Raw genomic sequence first — 17,911 nt, 5'->3', positions numbered from 1 at the left:
GTCTTGGAATCAGACAGACCAACTTTTACTGAGTGACAAGAAACTAAAAGTCCTACCTTGTCCAGATCAGGTTCCTCCAGTGCTAGAGCTAAGCCGTTGTTATCCATCACAGAGGATGCGGCTACATCTAGAGGTGTAGATCCTCTCATCGCTGGTGAAGCTAAAATGCCAAGGAGACATAAATCCAGATGCTGGTTACTGTTCCATTTTAATGCAAGTTCCCACTGATGTGCATGGCAACAAAATCTCAACAAACAGCAGAGGGTGCTATTTCCCCTTTATACTTTTTAGTCATTTAATATCCTGTAGGCATGATTGGTAGAAGTACCAATGGTGGTATATGGGTTGCCTTTAAACATATTAAGAAGAAATGCTGGCATCAATCAATTATAAAGTAAACACAAACTTCATGTAGTGCTTTTAAGTACAAAGAGCTAAAAAACAGACAAGACACAGACAAAACATACCACAGACGTAAAGAAAAATAATAAAATAAATTAAAACATTGCCATTTTCCTCACATTGTGCATTGTATAAATCAAGATGAATGTGATAACAGTACTGGCCTAGGTTTTTCTATCTATTACTAACTAAAGAAAGCTGCTCCCTGAAACACAGCTGATCTGAATATTAAATATGAGATTCAAATCCTTAATAAGATTCTTCTACCAAACATATGAGGGAACCAAAATGGCAAAGAGGGGTATATGACATAGTACAAGGTTAATAAAATCATCTGTTTTGTTTTCAGTGAAGCTCAGAAAATAAGAACCATCTGTGCCTTAACGATATCAAAAAGCTTTGGCTTTAGAGGCAAGCAAATATGATAGTCATCTGCATAGAAGTTGATTGATTTGATGTTTTCAGAATACTGTAGAACCCAAAGGAAGCAAGTACAGCAAAAATGTAATTAACCTTGCTGGATTTAAATTTTCAACGTAAAAACAGAAATCCTAAACAGTACTGTTTTAATGCTTTGCAAACATTTCAAACTGTGAAACTATCAAAATGCAATTGTTCTTGATCTAAAAAGTATGAGAACTGGATATCTAGAAAGTTATTTTTTCGAGGCTCTTTAGATTTACTTCCAACCAGTCCATGCCTTCTACAGGCTGTAAAACCACATGGTAACAGAGCTTATCCAAAGCAGAGTGGGGCTAATAAACAAAGATGTACTTACCAAGACCCACACTACTGTTTTCTAGCAGGTAACTGAGGTGGTCAAACATGGCCTTCTGGTTCTGTCGGCTGATCCGACAAAAATAGCACAGGAAGCGACAGCAACTGGCTACCATTTTAGGAAAAGCAATTTCCTGTAAGGTGGCATTAAACAAACAACATGATTATTGATAATGTCTTGTCGTCTTTTCATCTTGAAATATTTTTTCACAACAATAACTGTAAACTGATATGGACTAGTATAATTTCATAAAAGGCTGATTTAAACACTGCATTAATCCGGGTACAACTGGTTTCTAACTTTATATACTCCCGCATCTTTTCATTCCTCGTTGATATGTAAAAGGTGTAACACATTCAAGCATTGCCAGTCACTCAGTCACTTTCTGTTGGTCCTGTCTTTCTGCCAAGATGCTGTCAGAACGAAGCCAGCAAGCATAATTCAAACACAACCATAATTCACACATAAAGTGTTTCACGCAAAGCTGGAAAATGCACACACTTCATGAGGATAAGAGTAACATTGTTACTAGTTTTGACATCAGTGGGTGCCTCTCTGATTGACTGATACCTAATGATAAATAATAATCAGTGTAGATGCAGATGTTTTCGAACCTGAGACTTGTCTCCTCCCAGCACATTCACCATGACCTCCATTACGGTCTCGTGCATGCCCAGGATTCTCATCAGGTTTGGGTGCTGGTAAAACACCTTGTTGTTCATGATATCACTGCAATGTAAAGTAAGAGACTTGTTACTAGACGTGGGTAACAAATCAGACCAAATGTTAATGACACAAGTAATCATAATTAAACAGCCCCTTGGTGTTGGTCAATCAACAATTTACATTGAAATATGATGATGAAAAAGGTTACAAAAACTAATAGACTTCACAGTGGATTGTTACTCTTGCAAGGTACCATGTCTTTTAGAAGAAAAAAAAACTTGAGAGAATTAGTTAACAGATCCAGCAACCTACCTGAGTCCATCAATCATGAGCTTCTCCTCCTCTTTCCCCATGCGAACAGACAGTAGAGACCTGATTTGACCGAGGGAGGCAAGGAGGTGGATGGTGTCCTGAACCGAGGCAGCACTGATGGTGTAGGTCTTCCTCATTGCCCGGAGAAGCTCCCCAATGCTGTCATACTGCCTTCTCAGAAGGCTAAACATCTTGCGAACGAGTTTGGGGTCTTGGATGTGACACTCCTGGGCCCAGCTGACCATCGTCTGAGAGATGAGCTCCTTCAGATTAGCTAAAGAAGAAGTCCTGGTAAGATCACTGTGTCATTTTAACAAAAGAACAATATTGCCAACCATTTGATATATCTTAATTGTTACACAACCAATCCTAATTCTTGACAGTGAATGGGTCTATAGAAAACTGATGTTTTAATGCACAAACCTAGCTGAAAAGAAGCAAGCTGATTGAACAGTTCATATGTGGGTTCTTTGGAAGACTTGAATAAAATTGGATCAATAAATTATGGTTGTGTGTATGCCAACTATTCAGAACCATAAACATTTGTTTTTTTAGACATATCCAATGTATTATTTTTAGCAATGTATTTTTTTTAGGCCCAAAGTGAAATACTAATTATGACTATTTTACAGATTTAATGTCAATGAGGACAAAATTGTATCCCCGAGGAAACAATATCACCTGTAAGCTGCCAAGAAGTGCTAAAACAGGGATAAAACATCAATGATAAGTGGCTTGGGCAACTTACTGATGTCAAGATTTACCATGGTTTTAATAAGCCACTCATCACACTTGATAAAGCAAAAGTGTTTTTAAATTATACTTAACAAGCTATAAGCGGTTGGCTACCTGATCAGATGATTGGACTAATTAACCACATAAAATCAATGTGTTGGGATTCTGTTTATTCTATAAAAAGCAGAAAGGCAAAGTCATGTAATATTCTGCTAGATGAGCACCTCACAACTACAGTTACTTTTAGCAACTTTGTTGTATATTTGTTGTTGCAAGTTGAAAATTGTTATTAATCCATAAAATCATTCAATTTTCACTTACCATTTTACCAGTTTTTTTTTCAAACTTTATTTAGAAACTAACATTATTTTAGGCACTAACTTGATATGATCAATGTAACTGTGGTACTGCCATGATTTTTTTTTGTCCATATTGCACAGCTCTATGATATCACAAGTTTTTACTCAAAAGAAACCAGAAGTGACAACTCATCCTCTCAGCCAGTTTGCTTCACATCAACAGACATTAATGTTACACTATAAACCACACACATACACACACTGCTCATTTGTTTCAGTGACAAATGTAGCCTTCCAACATTTCCCCCTCAAATAGATGTGGCTTGTCAAGAGTTTCACTTACGGCAAAACTAGCACATAGCTAAGGCAAGGAATCACCTCTAACCATTAAATGTTTTTGCTCGGGTCATTCATCAAAGAAGAACATAAGTTCTGTCTTCCTTTTACTTATTTCTATGAAATAATGGTGACGATAGTGGTGCTTGTAACTTCAGGGTATCTATGACTACAGTTTATTTAACAGGAAGGAGAATTTATGGCTAGAGTCTCAATGTGTAATTCACAATAAACCCTGTTTGCTTGTCTACCTATCTTCTCCAAAGCTTTTGAAAATATATGTGCTTTTTCATCTATAAATATAGACACAATTAACACACACTCTTTGTTAGCCACGTAAAGAGCAATTTATTGGTGACTAGAAACAGCTAGTAACTGACTGGTCAATAATGCAACAAAATGTTTTCTGATCTACACTAAGCCTATAGCTAAAAGTACTACTCTGGTGTGAAAATCCTAACTATGCCATTTTCAGGATTACCGAAGTTACTATAAAGAAAGAAAGCAAAAAAAATTGAAAAAATGTTTATGACCACAATCTTTGACATGTCAAGACCTGTGCTATATTGTGTTATTTAAAAAGAAATGAGCACTGGATAATTTTAGTTTTAGCAGGTTGCCACTTTAAAAGTAGAGATTGCAAACTGATCACAAAATTCTGATCAATGCGTCTCTTTTCAGTATCTACAAACAGCATACATATCTCAAAACAACTCAACAGCTTTTAAACGGATTGTAGCCTAATGTTTGATGTTTTTTAGGTGGGGATGGGGGAGTTGTGTTTTTTATGCAGGTCTTGCTTAATTGAATCCCAGTTTCGGATGTCATTAACTTATCATTTAAGAACCTTAATTTATCGTTGGTGGTTATTCCCAGAAGATGTATTTGCTTAAAAGCAGACAAAGTGGACCCATTATACAAATGCCTGTCTTTTGACTCCCTGTGCATTGTGCGGTACTAATCTGGTGGATCATGACAGTGTTTTTCCACCATTTCCTCCTATTTTGTTGCACATGCAATGTACATGAGCTGAACATTTAGGGGAAGGCTGAATGAGCACCATATAAGATGACAGCACCTTATTGTCCAGTTAATAGTATTATAAATTTATGCCATCGCTTCTCTAATTCTGCATCAGCACACAATCACCTTTGTCAAAAAATAGATACATCTGTGCCTGGAAAACATTCCATTCATATAACTTTGACACCAGTCAGGGGGTTCTGAGTCTGTATGCCAACCAATCTATAAAAGTAGCTTACATTAAAATCATTTTGCTTCAAAAATTTTAAGCTCCTCGAAGACTGAACATTCTTAATGTGAGTCCAGAATGAAATACTGAAACCTGAATGCTATTCAAAGCTTAGGTTAATTGTGAATCCTGACCTGTGCACTACAGACATAACTGGAACAAAACGGTTCCATTATTTTTAAAAGTAAAATACTTTCAGTAGAACCTCTGTCACTCTCTAGTCTCTCTCCTGTTTAATTGATGAATTTGATGCTCCTGATCAAATTGGTTTTCTGATGTTTCTGCCCTAAAACAAAACCAAAAAACCTACTAAAGTGATAAATTGTAGTCAATCCTTTGCCTAATCTTTTTTAAATATGCTTAAGTCATTCAGATTGGGAAGAAATTATCTGTAAAGATCAAATTTCAAGTCTTGCTACAAATGGATTTAGACTTTAACTGGGCAATTCTACATGTTTGCCCATATTTAGCTGCATCTATTTTTTAAACAACTCTAACTTTCTGGTCTTTGCTGATAAAACAAAGTCCTACTGCCTCTACTATGTATAATGGAAAGTTTGTGTTCAAGGTGATCTGCAATCTGCGATGTTCTTCTTGCCACTTTGTGTTGGTTCATCACATACACGCCTTCTACTCCTCCCAAAGGCACTGTTGCTAAAATAGTGAAACGCATTAAAATAGGCTGGATGACATCAGAAGCACTCTGATCTTGTTTTATACTGCAACAGCATTTATACTTGCTATGAAATTCATTTTTGAGATAGAAAAGTCAATACATCTTGTTTCACATTTATCTTTCTGGTAATGCAATGTTTGAGAGCCTGTATGCTTTCCATGAATGTGCATCTTTGAGCTTATTCACATTAATGGTTTGTTAATATTGACATTTTTTCTTTTTATATACATTTATCCTCTCCCAGAGCTGACAGATGGTGATCTTCAGTTTGGATTCTCTCCTCCATCAGACTGTGTATTTCCATAATGAAATTTAAATAAAATTGAAATGGATTCTACATGGTAACTCAGTTCAGACGACAGCCAAAGACATACATGTAGGGAAGAGAGGAGCAAATAAAGAAAACCTTCCCTCCCTCTGTGTCAAGAGAAAAGTAGAGGGGATGTGCAAACAGAAGAAATATGTCCAGGAGTAAAAGGAACACAAATGAATCAAACTAAAAAAATGTTAAAGAAAAGCATGTTTCTGTTTTTCAAAATAGCTAATTTTTAAATGTTGGACATTTATAGATTTAACTGGTTCTTGTCTATTTCTGAGTTCCACTGCTGTATTTCCTATGATGTTTTCCAGCGGCCAAATAAATTAAATTTAGTCCAGGCCACTGTGAATCTACTTTCTACATTTAACAAGCAGTCCAGGACTAGGAATTATTAAAGTCGTAGGAAAAAAAAACAATGATTTACTCACATGGTGCAGCTTGTTTCTTCTCTGTTGGTTCTTGAGCTTTATAGGACTGACTCTTAATCTTGTTCACCAGCATAAGGAGGCGGCCTTTAATAGATGTATCCCGTTCGTCTTCATCTTCTTCCATTGGAATTCCTAAAAAGCACAAGAAAGCAAACACTTTCCATTTAGTATCGAAATGAAATTTCTGCATAGCTTGTTATTGAGCAGGTTAAGACATCTAAACATCAAACACAGAATAAGTACACCACCACTGTCCTAAGTTCTTAGCATTATTAAGTCATATTTTATTGTTTTCTAAATAAGATATGGGGGTGGGGTACCAGAACAGCATGGGGTCCTGCGGCACAGCTGGGACTGCTGCTTGCTCAGCAGTAGAAGGATTTGGTAGATCAATTATTTAAGAAAAAGCTCCAAATGTCAGAACAATCGTATAAAACACTGAACTATAAATCCTCTGTTGAGAGAGCTTGTTTGTTTTTTTTCCAACTTTTTACAATATCATTTGTGAAAAAACAGCACACTTTTTAATTGCATAAAGATTTATTCCATATTTAGTTATTTACATTCTAAACATATTCTTAGGAAAAAACTAAGAAAAAACTAATCACAAAATATAATTTCACAGCATAAGGTCTTAAGCATACCTTGCTTAATAAAAACAAAAACTGCAATAATCTGGCTGCATGCATGGCAACACCTTAGTATAAATACCTTGTTTTATGCTCCATTTGATCCAGTTTTAACATTTATTCTTCCTGGGTACACACCTAAACACCATTGCTGTCAATCGGAATGATGTTAAAATAAACTAGAGGTGTCCTGATATTTGGAACTGCTCCTCAAAACATAGTTTTAGCTAAAGGTGGCAAGTAAGTGTCAGACAGTTTTATGATAAAAAGTATATTCGTCAACAAAGGTGTCTTGTCATTAACTAACAAGTCAGCAAACCAATACCAGCAATTCAAGATGCGGTGAATTGATGAACTAGTAAAAAAAACCTAAATCATATTTTATGAGTTGTAGATGCTTTGAAAAAATATTTAGTGTAAGAGTATGAATATTTATTTATTCATTTTTTTTTTATCTTAACATTGTTCCTAGTGTTTCTTAGCTAAAGTGTATAGAACTTTGTGGGAGACGTTTTTCATTGCATTTTTTTATGGAACAAAAAGCTGCCATTTTACTAAGCTATGCAAACATTTTAGAGCTAGTGTAGATAAATAACCAGGACACCAAAAGTCAGATTCAACAATCCATTATCCATGAATCTTTTAATTAAACCAGCAACCACAGGCTCCAAATCGCTATTAAAATATGAATGTTCTTGCATTCTTCTGACCTCTCCTTGTGTTTTAGAAGAGCCTATAAATTATTAGTGTAAATCAGGTGAGCAAAGGAGCCAAATCATTACTTCCCTTTAAAGCCTTAAAGGGTCTTAGACCTAAATACATTTAGGATTTACTGACCAGTCTGTTACCCTGCCATCCACTCAGAAAGAAAGAGGTTCAGAGGTCTTGATAATTAACTCTCTCTGGCTACTGAGCGCCTGTGCTGCACAATTGTCCAATTATATGTTTCCTCTCCAAAAGCTTTTGAAAAAATCCAATGAGCTAATTAAAAATATTGGCTAATTTTATAATGACCCAGGTTTCAATTTTTATAAAAAAATGCATACACCTTGATGATTTTGCAAATTTTAATTTATTTTTTGGGCACTGACTTTATGTGATTGACCAGCACAACTACAAATATAAGAAAAATTAAATATGATTTTAGTTTTCTTTTTTGTTGATCTTTGAGTTTGACAACAACTCAAAGCATTCAGCCAGAAATACAATAAGAATAATTTAATCAAAGCATATTCATTAGTTAAAATGACCCGGTTAAAGCCCAGATGGAAATTTGCAGCAATACTTAAAGAATTTAAAGATGATTTCTATCCAGTCTTAATGCATATTCACCATTTTGCAAAGAAAAATGTACAGAAATTTCAATCTTGATAAGTACAAAGACTGAAAAGAATCCACAATATTTGCAGCTGTAATTGTTGCATAAAGTGGTAACAAAGTAGAGTATGAGAAAAACATACAAAGTAAACCATGCCTCATCTTTCTTTTTACTTCATAATTAAGCAATACCTTTTGTAGATAATATTAGATAAAGCCCTGAAGTTTGTGGTTATAATGTGACAAAATGTGTAAATCTGCAACAGGTGTGAATACTTTTACAAGGTCTAGTGTCTGTTATACAATTTTATTTGCAATAACACAACAGAAAGAGACAATTGTGTGATTGCAATTTCTACTTATTTTTAAATAAGCTTTTTTGTGTTGCTATATGTTCATCTATAGCAATAGTTTATGCTGCCTTTGTGAATCACCTGTAACAAATTCTAAAATTGATTAGTAATATAAGTTCACTACATTGCATTAAAAAACTTTTATACAGTAAGCACATAGAAGAAGCTCATAAAGTGTTTCCTACATCTACATCTTACCACAGTGGAGCTGCAGCTGGTTGTGGAAGTCGTACAGCTCCTCCTGTATGTCTGAAGGACACGGACAGTCATCTCCCATGCTGAAAGTCAGCAGCATGTTGATCTGAAATGGGAGAAAAAATGAAATCAGACAAGTGTATCCACTCTACAAAATATGCATTTGAGTATCATTTGAAGCTGTCCCTTTCTATTAAAGGCCTATGTATTTAACTGATGACTCATTTTGCCTTTCATTTCACGTCATCTCAATATGATACATCAATGTCAGATTTACAAAAAAGGCAAAAACAACAAAAAAAACTGTGTTAGTGAATAAATGTCTCAGCAGCAGGCAACAGGGCGATGCAAGACATTCAACTATAAGAGAAGTGGGGTACTTTGTCTCCAGCTGTGACTTTTAAGAGACACTGAGCTGAATGTGTGCGCGGTTCTTTGGCTGAGAGCGGCTTCGCAGCGGTGCACGGGATGAATTTGCCTTTAAGCTTTATTGAAGATATACAACAGTCTCAGAAACATTTGGGATGAGGAGCAGCTCTCACTCTCTCGAGGCCAAAAGGCAAAATTGGAAGACTAATGATTCAAACCCCTGTAGACTAATGGTTGGACGGGAAATTATCCATTCATATAAGTGAATCAAAGGCATTATGCAACACTGTCCCAATTTGTATATCTAGTCACATACACAACTGGAGACAGGTGCCTGCAAGGCTTTTTTGTGGCAACATGTTGTAACCTCAAAAGAAACTTTTCAGTTTCAGCTTAACATCACATAGCAAACATCAATAGAAGTGTGAAATAAATGCAACAATAGAGGTGTAAATTGCAAAGTTGTAACCAATCAATTGTAATTTTTGTGCAAATTAAAAGTTAATTCTTCAAAACTTAGTATGTCAGATTTTATCAAACTGAGAAGTGACAGAAACTTTTCCTTTGTCATCCATCCATCCATTCATTTTCTTCCACTTATCCGGGGTCGGGTTTATGTGTGGGTGGATGCTGCATAAGTCTGTTGCATTTAGCTCCTATCATTGGTTGGCTCTGTCTGTTGAGCCATAGCGTCAAACAAACACAAACTGACTGAGTTTTTAAATGTGCATGTCAGCTTACAAATTTGTTGTTGAAGGTTCAACATCAGAAACATGTTTTAACTGTGATCTTGTCTGACCTGCTCCTGAGGAGGAGATCTGAACTCTTTCGTCTTCTTTGCTGTAACAGCTGCCGACATATTGAGGGCCAGCATGAGCTCATTGTAGCGAAACTTCTGGTTGTACTGCAATTTGGAGACAAAGCTGTCTGAAAAGGACGCAATGGCCTCAATACGGTGCTTCAGCTCGCAGTCGCAGAAATAATGAAGCAGCTCACACATCTGGGGAATAGACATAGGGAGAAGACAAGTCTCAGAGATGAAGGTGGTTTTGAGTACTGCTTTGTTTTCTCAAGACTTGGATAAAAAAGCCTTAGAGTTTATACATTATCCCCTATAAATACATCATTTCATGTTTGAATGACCTTTGATAGGAATATTACAGTGAACCAGTTATTGAGAAAATGATCAAGAAAAGAGCTGTGGCAGGTCTTAGAAATTAGTACCCACACATCTACAGATGTTTCTCAGTAAATCACTATCTACTCAAGAATCGAGTTTATTTCAGTAATTCAGTGGTATTTCTTGTTTTCATTATTACCAGTCGTTTGACGGGCTCCGGAAGCCTCTTCTCCAGCAGTCCTTTCATTGGCTGTTTGGCCTCCTCTGCGGCCTCCTCCTCTCCCGCTTCAACTGCCTTACCCTCAGTCCCAGTGAGTCCCTCTTTGTCCGTGCGTCCTGTGACCCCTTCCTCACAAGTATCTCTGAACACATTCGGGTCAATGAGCAGTAAAATCTTTTGAACATCCTCGCTACCTAAAACCCCCATAGTCAGCAAGGTGCTAATGAGCTTCAGGATTGGGACAAACTGATACTCTACGCCTCCTCCAACAGGATCTCGAATGTGGTACCCACCGCCTTGAACAGCTTCGGTCAACATTGAAATAGCTTTTTTCTTAAGTGCATCCAGTGGGATCTGCGGACTGTATAGATAATCCCTCTTGGTGCTGATGAAGCATGGCGGGGTAAAGTTGAGGCGGGGTTTTAGGGAGGTGCTAAGTCCCACCCCTGGCGGGCTGTGCTTTTTAGACGCGCTGGAAAAGAGACGAATTGAACGCGTCTCAGCTGAGACTGGAATGATGAACTCATCTTTCATCATGAGCCTGGCCTCCTTGGCTGTTTCTAAGTGGATGCTGATCAGAACATTGTAGAATCCCTCCCGTAACATGCCAGAGAGGTACTGATTATCTATGGTGTATAATAGCTGCGACTGATCAAGGTGGCTGCAGAGGGCGTGGGCAACGCGGGTGTTTCCCAGCGCGCAAAGGGCACAGTAGAGCTTCAACGTGTGATAGTGGAACTTCCTCATGTCCTCCTGCTCTGACAGCTCCATAATGTCGACACACCTTTGGAAGGAAAGGAAGAAACACATACGACATTTACTAAAATGCGCAATTATTTAACTAGATTTAACACTGCACCAATCTTAATATGATTGGTGCAGTGTAAAATGGATAGTAAAATCAAAATAGAATTTCATGTCTCTTGAACTTTTTTTTTCATTTTGTCACCTTAAAATAACAAACATGAACATAGTTAAATAGAATTTCTAGAAAAAGGTTGTGTAATAGGAAGAAAGGGATAGCTCAAAAAATATGAAAAGTGTGGGGTGCATCTGGATTCACTACTTTATATCATTCATTCATCATCTACACCCAATTATCCTTGAAGGGTGGAGTGGAGTAAGAATTAACAATGGTCAATAATAAGTTCCCAGTTTGTCAAAGGGCAAAACGGAGACACACAGGAAAAACAATCACTCTCATTCCTTGGTTGTCTCTGAACTAAGAAGAGAAGATATCATTATTTAGTTATTTTGTTAGTTGTACTGATATTCAAAAATAAACAGTAAGTGCAAAAGAAGAACTTGAATGTAATCTTATCACTGCAACATAACATTTCCATATTTTATTTCATTTTTCAGTCATTTTATTAGAGATTTGCTGATGTGCTATTCTGGAATAATCCCTTTAAAATAACCATAGTTGATCAGTACTATTGTATTTGCAACTCCACACCATTTAACATTTAACACTATTTAACACTGAAACTGATTTCAAGCTTTTAATTCTTTTCCCTTTTTATGTCTCGACGTTACTCAGTGTAACCTGAGGGGGAGATTTTTCTGGATTACATACAGGATTACCATTTTTTCATGGCTGTTTTCCACTTGTGGATGTTCTTTTAGTGCTATATAAAAACAGAAACAACTTTAGAACCCATCCCAGGTTGATGGCAATTAATTCTTGGCAACAATTAATCGATTTCTTGTTGTTGGTCCTTGACTTTCAGTTAACACAAACCTACTAAGGAAGGAAGGAAGGAAGGAAGAAAGGCAAGAAGGAAGGAAGGAAAAAAGGAAATTATCGGGAAAGAAGAAAGTAAACAAAGATTTTTTCATACTATACTTTCCCAGCCCATACTTATCTAAACCTGAAAGATATGAATGTCCATACTTCTGTAAAATGTGTAGAAACCTTGACATCCAACAAAAAATGAAAAAAATAAATTAATTACTACACAAGAAAACTTTATTTGATCAAGGTTCTTTGCTATGTCATAAAGGTGAAATGCATAATATTAAGATAAAGTATTTGTTCTTTTATTTCCCTCAGCTACAGCAAGCTAATCGGGTGCACCACCTGTTCTCCTCAGGAATGTGAACTGCCAGCATCTGCAGTGGCTCGCCACACTGAACCACCCAGCCGTGTCGCTCGTTCACTCTGGCTGTTTCCACTTTGAGGAAGATGTTGGGCATGCGGCTCCACAGCACTGTGTTGATTGTCTGGACATCTAGTCGGGGCGGACACTGAGGCACCGGGTTCTTGTGTTCACTCTTAAAGATGGCCGATGACAGTGGCATTGCGTTCTGTGCAGCACAAGCATATATATGTGTATACATATATATATATATATATATATATATATAAACTGTTTGAGCACTTGAGCATGTTTCAGTTTATAATGTATAAACAAGTACATCTTCTGAAATAATTAGATGAATAGAACTATTTCAAGCGGTAGAAGAAGGGTGTATGGGAAAAAAAAAAACAAGAGTGTACCTTTATCTTAGCCAGCTCAAACTGAAAGAGGTTTGGGCTGGTGGGTCGGACAAACACAGCAGGAAAGAGTTTTGTGTTTGGTTCCACCTGGAGCAGAGAAAAGAACATTCATATTAAAGTAAAAAAAAAACATAAGTTTTAGTAGGAGCAAGAGGGAATGACTTATAGGAAGCATTTTGGTGATGCGTCATGAAAAAGTATTACTTAGTGAGCAATGTGTGTGTGTGTGTGTGTGTGAGATCATTACAGTGTTGACTGGAGGGTGAGTCAGTACCGGGTGAAGTTGCATAGAATTTCAGCAAGGGAAAAATGTAAGAAGATTATACTGCTTGAAAGATTCTTAAAGGTTTAGCTCTCAAAGTACATACAGAAAAAGCATATTCCAAGTCAGGAGTTCAACAATACAGACGTCAGAGCTCTGTCAGAAAAATATGCAAAGCAAAAGAACGACTGACTCTCAAGCTACAATCTGACCTGCAGATAGAGTGGGGAGACTAAAGAAAATGTTTCATATGACTGGTGTGTGTAAATGAAGCTCCTGTTATCCATCCTAGATTTTAAAAATATCAAAAACTAGTTGAAAATCGTGATATTGTGCAAAAAAAGTAATTTTGATGTGTTTTCTAACAGGGCATTTTTAACTAAAATAACAGACACAGTTGGAAAGCAGAGTTCATTGCCTAATGGTGTAATCTTTTTTTTAAAAATGATATATTTTTTGGAGTTGCAAATAATACATACAAGGTCAAATATATACAGTGATATGCAACAGATTAGAATATATGTCTACATTGAGTCTTTGTCGGATTAAAAGTGTCATTTGAAAATTACAACCTTTAAACAATCTGACTCAATATTAATGTGGATTTCCAAAAGTAGACAATAAATTATATGTTTTGAAATATACTAGCACAAAACAAGTTCTGCTTCTTGCATTTTAGGTGGTTGTTTTGTCAATTATTTTTGAAAAATATATCTTCTGTCTGGTTAAAAGTTACTAATTGTATTGCACTACAAAAGCAAGAACACAACAGGATCAAAATGCTCTAGTGAGTCAGCACCTGGTAGGATGTCGATAACTCCTTTCCATTGACAGTGAAAGTAACCATGCCAGTGGACAGATCTATTAGACAGCCAATGTCCAAATCAACGTTGCTGCGGCTGGAAGCATGTGCACAACTGGTCATGTCACCACCCCACACCATGTAGCAGTTACTCCTTTTCACACTGTTCATGTATGAGCAGAAATGGACATTTTTCAGTATTTAGCACACATAAGACCTAATCTGTGAAATCAGGAGAAGAAGGGCCACCTTTCATGAACTCGTCCACGTTCATCACCCAGGGTTACAGTGACAGTTCTGTTCTTGCTGAGATTGAAATTGTTGCTATAGTAATGGTAGTCGGGGGTAACCCATCCAACCCACACACCCGTAGGGTCCTGACCTGCAAAGATTCTCACCGAGTGGTAGTACTGTAACAAAGCAAAGAGTTAGTGAGAAATGTAGGTGGCAAGCACGAGGCACCATTAGAGGAGTTTTTTTAATACCGTGGTGATGCTGCTGTAGTCCACTCGTCTACTTTCCTCACTGTGTCGAACAGATCTCAGTGGATATCTACACAAGATCAATTTGAACATTATGGCCATTTTAGTTTATATTTTAGTTTATTACATCAAATACAATACATTTACTTTCATAACTGAGAAGCAGTGCTTTGCAAAACCCTTAAAGTCTCTTATATTTAGTCACTTAACCAGAACGTCTGTGCATTTTATTTTAGTTTTGGTGATAAATCACCAAAATAAAATAAAACATCATGAAAAAGGGTGTTGGGAACGTCATTGCATTAAGACTTTAAATCAAATTTCTCAGACAACCAGCACCTGTGTTTAACCTTGAGCAAATCCTCTTCATGTATGCCGTTTATGTCAACTATGGGGTTCTGCTTGAAGAAAGAGTGGAACTCTACCGGCATGCTGAGGCGACAGAACACCATGTCAGCATTACTGTTCTGGGTGCCAAATGTCTTGTGGGTGACCTTCAGACACGGGGGGCTGTCAATGGTGCCGTCAATTCTGGTTACCTGCAAATGGAAAGAAAAACTTTCACAACTCACTGGTTTTGTATTTCTAACAACCAAATTTTACTGAAATGCACTTCTGTCTTACTGCAATGTGGTTGTGGTCCTTTGGCACATTGACAAAAGTAGGCAGACGCTTGCTGAACCACATTGTGACCTCCCGGTTCATGTTGACTGCAAATGGTTCGAATCCCTCTTGCAGGCCACATGTGGTGTAGTATTTGAAAGTGCTAGCATCTTTCCCCAGATTCATGCGCCCCACTTGAGCAAGACCGAGACTACACACTGGAATAAATCCTAAAGAGAAACAAGATGGATAAAAGAATGAGCCTCTAAGAACATAAGGGGAACAAAGACTGAAGAAAAATCAATCCAGTAGTGAGACTTTTGTAACTTTAGGCAAGATTTTTGTAACATAAAACTAGTTGTTTCTAACATTTTAAATTTTTTTTCTCCTATCACTGTATCAGTTTCACATTTCTAGATCTAAAATGAGCATAAGTCACTCTGACCATTCCTATTTTTAAATATACTCATCCTCACCATCCTCAGTTTCAAAGTCAGTGAAACAGAGTTCAGAACCCTTGGTTGTAATCAGGATCTCTCCATTAAGGGTAAAAATCATAGACTTGTCCTCCATGTTGATCATACAGCCGACTACATCCCCAGCGTGCCAGCAGCGCCCAAATAATCTGCTACCGATGTTCAGACAGTGCCCCTGTGTACAACATATGCATGAAGAAACAAGTTTAAATTTAAAGATCATAATGATGGAGATGGATTTTGGATTGAAAAACTTACCCTATATCCATCAAACACGAAAGCAAGTTTATCTGTTCCAAGTTCCACATCAGGTTTGCACCCAGGCCTGGCCCAGCCCACTCTCATGTCTCCTCCAGTGACCGCCTCAAATTCGAAGTACCACTTTCCAGTCTTCACCGCATATGTCCTTTCAACTCTGAAGAAGCGGACTTTATCAATGCTGACTCGTTCAACCACTTGGCCTTCAAGTTCAGCAGGACAAAGGCCATGCCAGATAAAGAATTGGAATGGAAACAATCACACAAAACCTCATTAGTTGAAAAAATATATAGTACTTTGCCTGTGGTTGCAATAAAACTTAAGCATTTCATGTTCCCTTTTCTGCATTATAAAAATAAGAAAGGACAGAATCCAATCAGGAAACTGCCATGTACCAAGAAATCTGAACGGCGATGCATCTTAATATGCAATAGTAAAACTCACCTCCTTCCTGGTCTGAAGGCTCTATGTTGTATCCATAGCCAATCATGGTGCGGATAGCCTCTCGCAGGCTGTCCCTGTTTGACTTCTTGGTCCGCTCATCCAGCAGCATATAGGGAACGAGACGAGGATTACGCTTGCTCTTCAAATCCTGTATAGAGAGGAGGCCATCAGGAGTTATATACATGCATTTGATTGAAATCTTTTCACAAACATCAGCATTTGTTTCCTCACCTACGGACTATTAAGTTGATTCAGTGATGAAAATTGTGCAGTGATAACTTTGCTGTCAAAGCCATTAATTAAAAATAATTAGACAATTAGTGCTTTGGGGCTGTAGCTGCTCATCCAGTAGTAGTCTATTTTTCTGTGTCATTTCCACTGGAATTAATCCCTATGGGGGCTATGGCAAAATGATGTATGGATCATTTAAGTACTTTATAAGCAGATATGTATTCAATGACTAAACATTGGTTTATCACAGCTTCAAAACATGAATATCTGGCTATATTATTGCTCAAAAGTTTAAATGGAGACTGGAAAAGCAAGCTCTTGTACTAGATCCACTTGTAGACAGGCTTATCATTATTATGATAATGATAAGCCCTAATCAGCTCTTACAACAATCTTCCGTTGAATTCACTGAAAAGAGATATTTTCTTCTGTGTAGAGCACATCCATTCATCTATTTCAGATGAATGAAATAATTATGCAAAACTGCTCCAGTTCAAATTGTTTAAATAAAAGAAAGTAAAGTTGATAGTGTAATCATAGTGAGCGAGCAAAAAAAAGGCCACATTATTTATTGACAGAAATTAAAACAAAGCAATGACAACACCATTATTTACAGTCATGGCAACAGTGTGAAAACAGCTAAAGAAAATCTGCAGTTGTGTATTTGAGCACTTGTTGCTTTTAATAAAATTTGACAGTACTCTGTACAGCATGCTCCACCCCTACAGAATACATTACTGTGGTTTTATCGCAATGAAATGTCAGACTCTCTAGCAGGTACACTACAAAGGTACACGTAAACATGACATATAAATAAATGAGTGATTTTGTAAGAAACACATCATTAAGAATAATGAAATTGCATAAAATTCAAAATCTCAGCAAACCTGCTGAATGCCGTAAGTCCATCCCTGCTTGATGCGGTCTTTGGCCCAAACATTGTGTGCATTCTCTGCTAGTTTGTCCACTAGCAGCTCCTGGCCTGGTGTCAGTTTGATGTCGGACAGATCCAGAGGGGATGGTTTATAGCTATTGGACATCATGTAGCTGGAAAGAGTGGAAATTATTTTTACTTCAGGTAAAGTCTGTAGTATTACAGAGTAAATCCACATGGAGTTGTTTCTGCTAATATTTACAGCCTGCTGCATATCTTAGCAGTGCAGATTAACAATAATATATATTGTTTGCTTTAACTGTTTAGAAATGATTAGCATGATCTTTGTACATGCAACTAAAATGCCTGGTTACAACACATCATATGGACAAGTCAATATTTAAACAGCTGTCTCTGCTTTTAAAATCATGCAACTTACTTCTTGGGTAATTTTATTTTTTTGAGGGAGTCCTCTGCATTTGGATTCACTTGAACAATACGGCAACCTATTGCTAGCAGGGTTCTATGAATAGAAAAAAAATAGAAGTTAGTCTTCAGATTTTACTCATTCAG

General features: G+C 37.0%; 1 protein-coding gene across 1 annotated transcript in view; it reads right to left on the bottom strand.

The window, feature by feature from the left end:
• Positions 1 to 17,911, bottom strand: part of LOC122845862 (ryanodine receptor 3-like) — a 118,063-nt gene that overhangs the window by 35,856 nt on the left and 64,296 nt on the right. Inside the window, exons 29-48 of the mRNA XM_044142373.1 lie at positions 17,778 to 17,861; positions 17,352 to 17,511; positions 16,234 to 16,381; positions 15,790 to 15,992; positions 15,532 to 15,706; positions 15,077 to 15,285; positions 14,792 to 14,991; positions 14,456 to 14,522; positions 14,220 to 14,380; positions 13,968 to 14,133; positions 12,907 to 12,993; positions 12,487 to 12,713; positions 10,386 to 11,190; positions 9,866 to 10,066; positions 8,701 to 8,803; positions 6,204 to 6,335; positions 2,159 to 2,432; positions 1,795 to 1,909; positions 1,181 to 1,313; positions 57 to 160 (exon numbers count right to left, since the gene is read on the bottom strand). Coding sequence (XP_043998308.1) covers positions 57 to 160; positions 1,181 to 1,313; positions 1,795 to 1,909; positions 2,159 to 2,432; positions 6,204 to 6,335; positions 8,701 to 8,803; positions 9,866 to 10,066; positions 10,386 to 11,190; positions 12,487 to 12,713; positions 12,907 to 12,993; positions 13,968 to 14,133; positions 14,220 to 14,380; positions 14,456 to 14,522; positions 14,792 to 14,991; positions 15,077 to 15,285; positions 15,532 to 15,706; positions 15,790 to 15,992; positions 16,234 to 16,381; positions 17,352 to 17,511; positions 17,778 to 17,861 — 3,754 coding nt within the window. The remainder of the gene's footprint in view (positions 1 to 56; positions 161 to 1,180; positions 1,314 to 1,794; positions 1,910 to 2,158; positions 2,433 to 6,203; positions 6,336 to 8,700; positions 8,804 to 9,865; positions 10,067 to 10,385; positions 11,191 to 12,486; positions 12,714 to 12,906; positions 12,994 to 13,967; positions 14,134 to 14,219; positions 14,381 to 14,455; positions 14,523 to 14,791; positions 14,992 to 15,076; positions 15,286 to 15,531; positions 15,707 to 15,789; positions 15,993 to 16,233; positions 16,382 to 17,351; positions 17,512 to 17,777; positions 17,862 to 17,911) is intronic.

This window comes from Gambusia affinis, linkage group LG16 (genome assembly GCF_019740435.1).
Source record: "Gambusia affinis linkage group LG16, SWU_Gaff_1.0, whole genome shotgun sequence".
NCBI classification, from domain to species: Eukaryota; Metazoa; Chordata; class Actinopteri; order Cyprinodontiformes; family Poeciliidae; genus Gambusia; species Gambusia affinis.
Note: the sequence above shows the minus strand (reverse complement) of the source record. Positions and strands in the feature narration are given on the sequence as shown.